General features: G+C 35.2%; 1 protein-coding gene across 1 annotated transcript in view; it reads left to right on the forward strand.

Annotated features, from left to right (window-relative positions):
- LSAMP (limbic system associated membrane protein) overlaps nt 1-12,835 on the forward strand; it is a 518,247-nt gene that overhangs the window by 461,767 nt on the left and 43,645 nt on the right. The window contains exons 5-6 of the mRNA XM_088140751.1: nt 4,413-4,533; nt 5,266-5,414. Of these exons, the coding sequence (XP_087996877.1) occupies nt 4,413-4,533; nt 5,266-5,414 (270 nt within the window). The remainder of the gene's footprint in view (nt 1-4,412; nt 4,534-5,265; nt 5,415-12,835) is intronic.

Raw genomic sequence — 12,835 nt, forward strand, 5'->3', positions numbered from 1 at the left:
AGGTTAAAATTATGCCCAATTCCCTAACTAAGGTAGAGAAATAAAGAACATGGGGTTTAGCACAATACCAAAAATGGAAATAAAAAAACCTAGCACAAATTCCTGGATAGACATTTTACCTATCTGACACCTGAAGAAAAGTTCTTACTCCTGCTTCTCCTGCCTCCTGGTTGATTCAAACTGTTAATTCAGATGCTGTTGGGAGATGGAAAATCCTGCTCTATCATTATATCCTCTGCTTTTAAAGAACCAAACCATTTTTTTTCCTTTTAATCTCCAGGAGAGGGAAAGAATTTATGTGATCACCATCATTTGAGTTAGTCCCAAGAGAAAAAAGAGTATGCGAAGAAGGAAACTATACTGTAGATATCATGGGTCATAGTAATATTGGCCATATTTACTTTTCAGTCAGATTGTCACTTTGAACATTATTTTAATCTGTTAGGATTTATATATGTGATTATGTATGTAATATAGATCTTGTCTGCCTGAGAAATCGCACTTTTTTTTTTTACCAGTGCTATAATTTAAACACACTTATTAAAAAAATAAAACCCACAAGAGTGCAAGGATTGTTATCAGAAACAATATAAAATGCTCATGAACATGTTGATTGTAACTATCAGCCAGGGTACAATGGAAGGGACTTTGAAATCAAGTAGTTTTCTAATAATGTTTTTATTGTTTTCTATTTTTCCTTTTTCTTCTTTTTCTTCTTTTTTCTTTCTCTTTTATATGGGTATATGCATTTCTCCTTAAAATAATAATAAATAGTGGTGATATTAATATTTTGTTCAGAGTTTTGTAGAGATTTTTATTTTTCTTAAAAATGATACAATTACTCAATTCAATACAATCAATTAATATATTAATTAATGCAATATTGGAGTTTAATTTTTATTACAGTTGTAAACTCTCTACTTACTGTTATTTTTTCCTTTTATTCATTTTTTTTCTTTTCTTCTTTTTGGGTTAACATTTAAAATGTTTTAATAAATAAAGAAGAGACAAGGGAAACAAAAGAAACAGTATATTCTCAGGATTATTTTATAATTGTTGGGATTCTGGACCATATAACAAACTCATAATCATAGTAATCATAAAAAGAAAAAGTCTATCCTCCTACAACCATTCCTTGATTTTATTTGCATTAGATTTCAAATAGAAATTATTTATATTTCCACAAAAACAAAGAATAAAGCCAACTGAAAGCAGAAACATCTGTGTAACCCTGAATGGAATTGCAATATAATATTTTTGTAGCCCTCCTCCGATAACTTCTTCTATACCTGGATTATGTTTATTATGTCAGTTGATTTTTCTTAACAAAAATACTAATTCTGTTTCATTAAAGGAGGAAAGACAAGGTACAAAAAGCTGCTCAGTAACATAATATGAAATGCTGAAACTGCTATCTTCTGGGAGGCCACATATGTATGCGTATGTGTACACAATTTTCTTCTTTGCTCCTAATTTTGGAGGTGTGGCGGTTCTTTTCCTTACAGTAGTTAATAGCTTCCATCAGGCTATAAGATTGTTATTTAAGAGCCCATCCTATATGAATTCATAGTTAGCCTTCCATTGTAGGAAGCAGCAAGATGAAAGCAGCAAGGATCTTGTTTTAAGTTCACAATAGCAGGGTTCCATAATAGTGTCATAATAAAGAATGAAGGATAACGCAACTCATAATTTTATAACCTGATAGATCTGACCTTGTTAGTCAGACATTATGCCTTAAAAGGAATAAGAGGATGAGGATGCATTTATGTCCATGATCTGTGTGTTGTACATCAAGTAGCTCCTGTATATATTTTCTGAAATCAAACAGAAACTTCAGTATAGCCATGATTCCTACCTTAATGAGCATCACAATTATGAAAATATTTATTACACTCAAGTAAGTACAACTACAAATGTATTCATTCAGTACAGGAAGGTTGAGGGTGTTGGCAATGGGAGCAAAACAAGCAAGAGCATTCAGATTACGGCTAGGTTGTTCTAAAGTCCAGGAATCACTTAATTTCAAGGGGCATTTGAAAGTAGAAGGGTGAAAGAAAGTCCTATCTCATTTCTGAGCACCCACCTACCTACCCTCTTTTGCTTTCATAGGGTTTTTTTAAATATATAAACCTTGTTCAACTGTCTACTTATGTGATTTCAATAAATTCTATAGAGCATGGTTGCTTATTTTCAGGTTTTAGGGAAGATAATGGGCCAAAAATATCCCAGTTGGATATGTTGTCTTTATTATTTAATTGAAGTTTATGCAACACTGGAAAAGGATAAATTTGCATTAAAAATAGACTCAAGTACATATATTTAAACTCACACTAAAGGCCTTTGTTTGTTTGAGCTGTCATTGCACATTTTATTTAACAGTGGCTAGAAATAAAAATGTGCAACTCTAAACATAACACTTCAGATTGCAAATCTAGCACTTAGTGATTTTGTATGAGGAAGATGAAGCAAAGTCTTGGATCCTAATAACCTGTGGAAAAATGTTGCAAATTAGTTCTTATTCCCAAGTAGCCACCTTTGATTTAATTGAAAATACTTTCCCACTCCCTAAAATTACTCTGGTCAATTCTATCCAAGTCCATCCTATTATTCACCAGTGCAGGCCATGGTGTAATTTCAGAAATGTTGAAAGTGTAATTTTAAAAATTAATTTTGTAAAATTAAAATGGGAACTATCCCTGAAAATCTGGATGGGATCATAGCCTGTATGCAGAGGAAGGCTTAAGTTAACAATTTACACTGGATTTCAAATATGTGCCATCACAGAAGGTATAGTTTGCATAATCTTTTGACTGTTACATTTTGATTTTGATGTTTTCGTCTTTCTGATGTTTAATTCTTGTTGCTTTTTCCCTTTAAAAAATATAGTAGGAAGTGGCAAAATTATGAGATCTAATTATGTATTCAGCATTAGAGTAGTTGGTCCTTCACGTTTGCAGTGAGAAAAGCCATAGCTCAGTGAATAAGCATATACATTTTGCAGGAAGATGAGCACAGGTTCCATCCATACATCTCCAATTAAAAGGATCCAAATGCAGTTGGTTTCAGAACTGACACTCACCAAGGGCAGTACTGGGATAAGATGATATAAGACTGTTTCCTTTATTATAAAGAAAGCCAACAATATAAAACATCTAACAACCCAAATCTATGTGCTACCAGAATAAAAGCTGCATTTCACTTAAGACAAATCACCATGGGATTTGCTTTTTCTGCCATACGCTCATCTTTTCCATCTTAGCATTCTTTACTATTACCACAACCCACAATATTTTTTAATGAAATGCAGTGCATTCCACAAGATTTTGTGGATTTCATTCACAAGTCAGTGTGTACAGGCTTGCAGTATGAGTACCCATATTCATTACCAAGATTGAGCGGTAAGGTGCTGGACTTGGAACTCACAATAGAGCATATCTTTTACTTCATGTTCTTCGTACACACAAAATATTGGCCATCTTTAGACTGAGCCATTACATTGGCCTCCCAGGAAAATGAACCTGGTAATTTTGTCAGCTTTTGAATGTGTTGTCCTTAAATTCTATAGATAAAACAGTATCTGTAGTATCTGATCAAGAATAAAGCTGAAGCAACTGGTTGTTAGCCTTCCAGAATGTTTCTTTTTAAGTGTCAGGCATATGGCTAATACGAAGAATGCAGTTGAAAGTAAGGGAATTGGCTCCTTGGTGGGATCCAGGAACACAAGCACAGCAGTTTCGCTTTCAGATCTGCGTACAAATATTTACTCATTTTGTGATGTATCTCCTAAGTTAGATCTCGTGGAGCAGAAAAAGTTTGTTTCAGTTAAGATAGCAAAGAGACTACTAGATTTTAAAAAAATATTCTTATTCATTTCAAACATAAAACCCTCTTCTTATATTTCTCGCAACAGCCTTAAGGCGTAAATTATGCTGAGAGATAATATCTGATCCAAAGTCACCAAGTGAGTTTCCCTGGCTCAGGAAGATTTGATCCTGCATCTTCCAGGTCCCGGTTTAACACAAATGTTCATACATAATCCAGTATAGGAATGCTTATGGAAGAGTAAGGACCTTTTACTGTGTGCCTCAGGACAGGACATGGAATAAGAGTTTTGGAGCAAATTGGTCCCACCATGAAAATCTTTTCTGGCATAATATTTGGTGGATTTTCTCCTATCTAAATTTGCTGGCATTCTTAGTGATAAGAATGACATATCCCCTAATTGCTGCTTTTCACCTTCATTATTTCTTGCCCTTATTAATAGTTTTCATTAGTTGGGGTCTTTTTGATGCCTACAAAAGCATAGCTAAGCCTGAAGATACTCAAATTTGAATGGCTGAACTCCTTGCATTGTGGCTCCAAGTAGGCACACATTGATGGCAGTGACATCAGCCAGTCTTTCTCTCCTGCAGACCCGCCAACTATCACGGAATCCAAGAGCAATGTATCTGCTACAGGGCGGCCAGTTTCACTTAAGTGTGCAGCCTCTGCTGTGCCTACGCCTGATTTTGAATGGTACAGAGATGACACTAGGTAATTATACTATTTATCTTCTTCTTTCTGTTATCTCTGATGTCTAGCTAAAAAAAATGTTCTCTTTATACTCAATGCTCACTTTCCAAAATTTCCATCACTCATCTTTTTTTTTTTCTTTCAACATTCCACCCACTAGCTCTATGTCCACAGGTTAGCAACAAACACAGGTATGGTATCTGTATAATATCAGTTGTGCTTTGAATTCAAGGCCAGGGAATGCTAGGCTTCTAAATAAAGGTTTGCAGTAGAGTTTGTGCAAGATTTAGAGGAGAAAGGAACTATTTGGATTGTATCTAAAAGAGAGTGCACATGAAAGTTCATGCTACAATAAAATGGTTAATCTTTAAAATGCCACAAGGTGATTTGTTGTGTTTGCTGCAAAAGACTAACATAGCTATATTTCTACAAAGAGAGAACATACTGAATTATGGGGGAGGAGTTGAAAGAGAAGAGGGGTGAAACAATGTAAAAGACAAATCTTACCAAATTATTTATGAAGTAATGCAAAAAGACAATTTAAAAAGCAAGGGTAAACTTGTAGATAAAAAATCTGTAACTTGCATAGCTTTCTCCCTTCCATTCTCATGTAATCTGCTGTCTGCATCAAAGTACCTTTCTCATTCCATATCTGTCTGCAGTCTGCATTCAAATTTTGACATTCTCATGCTTACCGTATACAAAGAATGCAAAGTGTTACTGTATTTACCATTCACTTTTCTTGATTCTCAGGATAAATAGTGCCAATGGTCTGGAGATCAGGAGCATAGGGAGCCAGTCCTTCCTGACAGTGACTAATGTCACTGAAGAACATTATGGCAACTATACCTGTGTCGCTACCAACAAACTGGGAATCACAAATGCTAGCCTATTTCTTTACAGTAAGTATGGAAGTGGAAAGAAGATGTCTGAGTGAGTTTCATTGCTGTAGTGAAAAGGATGCTCTATAAATAGGACAGTCTTGGGTTCTAACATGAATTAAGCAAAAGAAGTTCCAAGAGAAAATATTCTTCCCTACTCTACCCCCATATCCAGAGAAAAATGAATGGGAAGAGCTCCTCTCCCAAAGTAAGGGGGCTTACTTCAAGTAGTATTGCCTAGGATTTCACTATAAATTAGCCTCCAAGCCAACAAATCCAGATCCATATGGAAATAATATTAAGAGGCATTATTCACAATTACATCCCAGCCTTAAACTAAAATTAGTGTGATTGAAAGCCATCATACATACACACACACACGCACACTATTGATATTAGAAAGTAGCTAACACAATATAATTAATATTTGAGTTCCTGATGAGATATAATTTGACAACATGGAGAAGGAAAGGCAAGTTGAAATAAGGACAGAAAAGAAAGCAGAAAAGAGAAATAGGAAGAAGTTGAAGTCATAGATCAAAACCTAATAAATTAGTAACAGTGTTGCTTGAGTTAAATATTGTTTTCATGGGCTGTGAGAAAAGATGAAATGAATATAGTCCAAATGTAAAAAAAGAGGAAGCCAATCCCAACCACAGCTATATACACGTTTCCATAAAATATACCTAATGTTTGACATGGTCTTGAAAGTAACTTTCCATCACTCCCAAATAAAAATCATTAATACAAATTTCTGTTTACATTACAAAACAAATGAAAGCAATGCAGTAGTCTTAAATGTAAGCATTAATTCATGTTTGAAAAGACTGCAAAAAAAATGTGACAATAGAGCAAATGCTGCCTTTTGGTACAGGTTTACATTTTTCAAATTTTTTGTTAAGAAAATAATCAAGCCGAGAAACAGGTGCAAATATATTTATTTAAGTACATATGCATGAATGCATTTTCTGAGTTCTAATTTATTTTTTCTTATCTGAATCTTTGATAAAAATAGACTGTAAAAAATCAACTTATTTCCTAACTCAGCAAGGTTTTTTTTAATGGTCTTTTCTTGGAAACATAATCAAGAAAGACAGCTCTACCATTAGGCAGCTGAGGGATAGTTAGCAGCTGGAGGACAGAGATATTTATAGGTAATGATTACCCTTTAATCTAACTTGCTAGCCCTCAAGTGCAAGCAACACATTGTCCAAAAGGATTTACTCTGAGAATGGGATTCAACAACTTCTTGACCATTATGAACTAGACCAACTTATTACATCTTCAGGTCAAACTAAAATATATTATTTCATTCTGTGATTTCTCTTGGATATTCTGTATGGATCTTTTCCTCCTCCTCCTCCAGTTTTCAAGGTCTTTATTCAGTTAACACAAACCATTTGAATGAGTCATCACCTATTACCTCTGGTTTCAGAAATTATACCTTTTGAAAAATATAAACCAATACATGGCTAGTGCTGCTGATACTTTTATAAATAGCTAGGTAAATTGAACTGTGAGACACAGCATGTCTTATGAAGCACATTGATAAATTTGCCTCAAAAAGCAGATTGGAAGCAGGGTGAATTGGAGCAGAGGCCCTGGTCACTTATGCTCCCTTACATCCATAAGTGCTGCAGTTGTTACTCTCCAGCTGTGGTTGTTGGTCTCCAGGCCAAAGAAATAAACCAAAAGCAGCTGTTGTCCAGATCATCCCTGGAAGTTGCTGCAGTTTCATCTGATTTTTCTTGTCCCAAATGCATCACAGGAAGAAGTAGACAAAAGGAAAATGAACAATAGAATTAACAGACATTGTAAATCATTGGGAAATTATTTTGACTGTGTACCATGTACATGTTGAAGCAACACCAAAACAACAAAGGGGAAAACCACACCAAAAGTGTGGACCTACAGATATAAACAATGAAGCTCCAGCATCTTTAGCCTGGATGCCCAACAGCTACCAAGGCTGTTCCTACACTTAAATCTTCTTTCGTTCCCTTTACAAGTTATCCTTTTTCTCACTAATGAAAGACAAGCAGAGCTAAAAATAAAAGAAGAAAACAGAATGATAAGCATCAGTTTGCATGTATTTGTTTTTATAGAAAGGAGAGAAAAAAGAGAGGCCTATTGGAGTTTCTGTTTTACAGAAGGAATTTCCTTTTTCCAGGATATATTTCTTTCTTTAAAAAACTCTAATCATTCTTTGCAGCAAGAAACTTGCACTGGAGAAAGTAAAGAAAATTCTATTTATGGGCAAAGGTTGATTTTCTATCTTGCTGCTCTTCCATTGCACCCTTCTTTGCAAGGGTACATGCTGAAGAACTAGTGGAACTCTTTGTAAGTCTTCTGAAGTCAAACTGATTAATTCAGTGGGGCTTATTCCCAGATAAGTATGCTTGGGTAAGCACACTGTAAACAGATGAAAGCAAAAAGCTAATTATTGTTTAACAATTCCCATTTTGTGTGGCTTTCTGAAAATAAGAATATTGATTAGTGGAGATTTGTGGATCACCCATTTTCTTCCTCAATAAGGTACTTCACCTTTTATATCAGAAGAAATCTGGTAGTAGTTTTTCTAGTGTGAAAAGGTACTCCCATATTCCTTCTGATTTTTTTTGGCTACCATAGACTAACATGGCTCTCCTCCTACAATGTCATCTCTTACATGTCATTCTGCTTTGACAAAGTGCCAGGATGGGCCAAACACTTACTTCATTAATAGCAGCTGCTGCGTATGAGTAGAAGCTGCTCTTATCAAGCCAAGCAACAGCATGCAGCAGCTTTGCCTCAACAATGACAAGCAAAGAAAGCTTTCTTTCCCACCTCTCCTTCAGAGTTGCTTGAAATGAAGCACTTTTTGAAAATCTGCCCAGCCCTGTTGATTAGTTTTTGTGATGGAATGGAATTATGAAGGCCAGACTCAGGGAGGAAAACATGTTCTTTCATCTCCTGAGGAGCGAGGGAGAGATAAGAGGATGAGGCTGGCACCTCCCTGAGGAATTCATAGTGTTGTGACTGGAATTACTTGGGAGCTGGAGTTTCAGTCTGGGAAGATTCTTGCTAGAGGTTGTAGCTAATAAACATTGCTGGATTGAATTTACATGGTCTCCTGGAGTTCCTTGGGCTAGGCCTGACAGTTTTATATACAGTGCTTTGTGGGTCCCGATTGCTCCATTTTACACTGAACAGTACTGAGAAGGCCTTCTAGCAGACAGACTCTCACCACCTCAGCAGGCCCCTGAATATAACCTTCAAATAGTAGTAGTAGTAACAGATTGGAAGAGGCATTTGGACAGAATTCCATTAGTAACATACATACCAGCAAGAACAAAACTGTCTTGGTTTGTTTTCTTGCCTGTTCCCTGTTTAGAAATTACTCTCATATTCTTCCTGTCAATGCTGTAAATTTACATTGTTGTAAAAGTGGCTTGGGCTAATTTTTTCTTGGGGAAAAAAAAATTGAATAAGTTCTCTGGTGTGGCTATAGAGCAGCCTAGGCTTCTGAGAAGGTGTTATGAAGGCCAGTCAATACTGGAACTTGAGCTGGTGTCTCACTATTATCAAAGTTTGTAGAGGCTGAGCAGTTCAGATGTTATGTTGATGGAAAGCCAGCAAGAATCAGAGTTCCTCATTCTCCCTAGAATTTTACCCTGGTATAATGTCACAAACATGTTTCGCATTTCTGCAGCTTCCTACTGGGATATTATGAAAAATATATACAGTACAGGTACAGCAATATAGGAATTCCAGAATATCTCACTGTCCTCATGTGAAACCTATAACAGGTCTGGAAGCCACAATAGGGACAGAAAATAGCAAATCAAATAGCTCCAGGTTACCAAAGAAGTGAGGCAGCTATATATTATCCCCTTCTTTATTCAATCTATAGGCTGAATATATATTAAGGGAAGCTGGATTGGAAGAAAATGAACATGGTTTTAAAATTGGGATAAGAAATATCACTGACCTATGCTATACTGATGGCACTACTTTGATGGCTGAAAATACAAATAATCGCAAGTTTGACTAATGAAAGTCAAGGATTTCAGTGAAAAAAAATGGGACTACCATTACATATAAATAAGACCAAACTAATGACAACAGGGACAGCACCCATTCTTAGACCTTAGACCTTACAACTAAGGTATTGAAGTAGTGGATACCTTTTGCCTTTTAGGATTGATCAGCAGGTAGTCTCCAGGTTAAGAAAGCCCGGCTTATGGATGATCCATAGTTAAGAATGGAGCCTATTGTAGCAAAATTTGAGTTAAATACACAATGGTTCGAGTTAATTACACAATACTACTTATATAGTATTATATAATAATACCATTCTGACTTACATACAAATTTGACTTAAGGACAGATCTTGAGAACGAAACTCATTCTTAAACTGGGGACTCCCTGTAAAGGAACCAGCAATGAAGTAACAATTAAGGCCTTGGAAAACATATTCAGATACTTTGATGTGTCTATACCTACAAAGATCAGAACTGTACAGGCAATGGTTTTCCCTGTGACACTCTACGGAAGTGAAAACTGAGCATGGAAGAAGCAGCATAGAAAGAATATTGACACTTTTGAACTTGAATACTAGAAAACTAACAAATGGATCATAGAGCTAATCAATTCAGAGTTCTCAGTGAAGGCACAAATGACCAGGCTCAAAATATCATATTGATACATATTTTGTAAAGACTTAGCTTTCTGGTGAAGTCTATAATGCTTGGAAAGGTGGAAGGAAAATTCTTTTTTCCACAGTTTCTATGAGAACTGGAATGGAGAGAAAGTAGGAAGACTTTTATTCTAGGTCATACTTCACATTTGACCAAATGGCCCACATTGCCCATGAAGAATAGAGAAAGTTAGCACTCCTGTGTTTCAAGACCCTCTAATTGAAAGGTGGATAGTCTGTAACTGGCTATTATTAAGCTTCAGAAAGAAGCAAACAAGAAGCATAAGCCCCTCTGAAAATCCACACCAAAAACACGTCCAAGAACAAACTCAAGAAATTGAGTCCTTCTCTTTTTGCAAATAAATTCTTTAAAAATCAGACAATGTGATTTTCTGGATTTTTTCCCCCATTTTGTCTCTCATAGTTGAGGTATACCTATGATGAAAATTGCAGGCCTCTCTCATCTTTTTAAGTGGGAGAACTTGCACAATTGGTGGCTGACTAAATACTTTTTTGCCCCACTGTAATCCTGTCCCTCTATGTACACTCATTCATTCAACATTACCTTAACACATGTACAGCCTCAAGGCCTTAGTATGACTTTTTAAAATTTGCTCTAAGATGGGGAAAATATACTGTTATTTTACAAAGAAATAGAGAAATTAAAAAGAGCCCGAGAAACTGGCCATCTGAAATGTGCAAACTGAGCAGACTTACAACTACTGTATCTCAGCATTTTGGAAAAATGAAAATGTGGCTTTCCTATATATATATATATACACACATGTGCTAAAAGGAGCACAATTTATCACCCTCCAGCTTCATAGGAACATTAGACTTCAGAATAAATCCCTGTGCGTACTTTGCAGCCAGAAGGGACAAATGCATTACACAAAGCAGCTGTTACCAATTGGGGAGCCATTTACTAAGTGTAACTCATGCAGGAGGCTGAATTATTGTTTCAGAAGGTATGAAGCAGGGATATGCTGCATTTCAGATCTAATTCAAATTCAGCTGCTGTACAATCCCATGAAAAGCTCTGGCTATTTTAAAAAATGGCAGGCATTGCTATGTTTTACTGTCACATGTTCCAAAGCATCTTTTCAGAACTAAATCCAACAGTCCTAGTATTAAGTCACAAAGAGAACATATGTACCCATGACATGCATGCCTGTCAACATTATTCCATTTTCTGGTAAGCAGCATTATGCAAAGCTCAGAGGAAGCATAATCAGTTTAAATAAAAAGAAATTGGAAGCAGGAAATAAAAGAAATGAAAAGGAAAATAAATCTAGTTTACACTAACCACATTCACTGTCCCGCTCCATACTTTTTGGTCTGTTGTGAGAAATCTGCTCACCTAAAACAGAAACCAAAGCAACTGGAGACAGATTCAGCAAAGTAACCTACACAATCTGCAAATCATCCATACTTCTGTTATATCCATTTACCACTGCACATATTGCCTTTTGATTTTTAAGCTGCTCAGCTCCCATTTTGAGGAACTTATCAACTTCATCTATCCATGATTTTCTTGGTGGTCTTCTTCCTCTCAACCCATTCACTCTTCCTTCCTACATTTATTTTCTGATTTAATACTCTCTGTATGACCAAACCATCTCAACATGCTTGTTTTTTACATATTTGTTTTTTACTATTCACTCAGTTTTACATTTAGCCCTCACATTCATTCAGTACCCATTCATTCTTTTTTTAAAATATAATTTTATTAAAGATTATAATTGCAATTTGCAAAATTAATACAAACCAAAAAATAGAAGAGAAAATAAGAGAAATATATAAAGAAGTGACTTCTAACCTTTATCACAACAAGTATAAACAATTTTGGTAACTTTTCACCTCTTCTTAATTTACAACCAATATTCTCTTCATCCCATCTCTTAACTATAAACAAATCCATAAAGCCTTTCATTTCAGTCCTAATGTCAGCAAAAGTCGATTAAAGAATATCCATTTTAACCTTGATCAAATAAACCAACCTTATATTCCTTCCTTTTACTCCTAACAATCTTAATCTTTAGTCCGTTCAAATAATGTCATAGAACTCAATTTCTTTTCATTTCTTTTTTATCCCTTCTCACAAGATTCATCCAAGCTTTTACAAAGCTCTTTTGTAAATCCAATATGATAGAATTATCCAGGTCACTCTCTTGGTTTTTTATTTGTAATCCCCTTATTTTTAAAGCATCAACCAATTTGTATGCCCAATGAAACATATTTTTCCATGTCATTCTTGTAACTTGTCATTTGTAGATCTACTTTTGGAGGTAACTCAGTCTCTGTCTTGTCAGATAAAACTTGTTCCTCTTCTGCCATTTCTTCCAAAACACCATTTGGACACAGTCTATCCATAGAAGCAAACATCACTATTGATATTGTTGATATTAACTTCTAATTCCATTTTTCAAAAATATCCTTCAGTATTTCCAGTGTTATAATATTTTGCATCATTCTGTAGCTGTTAATCAGGTTTAGTTCCCTTTAGTCTCCAATTTTTAAAATTATCTTTTTTATGTCATAGAAAAAAATCAAAACAAGTCAACTTTCCCACAGAAAGGATCTTTATAATTCCAAAATCTTATTTCAAATTTATATGGACCCTTAATCTGTTTTTAACTTTCTAAAATCAAAATCTTAATTAGCTTTTTGCTGTTTATTTCAATTTTTTAAAAGTTTTTAAGCTTGTAGTTAAAATTTTCTTTCATTAAGAACTGAAGACAGACTCACCCAGTGTTTTCAGACT

This window comes from Python bivittatus, unplaced genomic scaffold (genome assembly GCF_059951505.1).
Source record: "Python bivittatus isolate LINGU-HERP-01145 unplaced genomic scaffold, Pbiv_v1 ctg000340_np1212, whole genome shotgun sequence".
NCBI lineage: Eukaryota > Metazoa > Chordata > Lepidosauria > Squamata > Pythonidae > Python > Python bivittatus.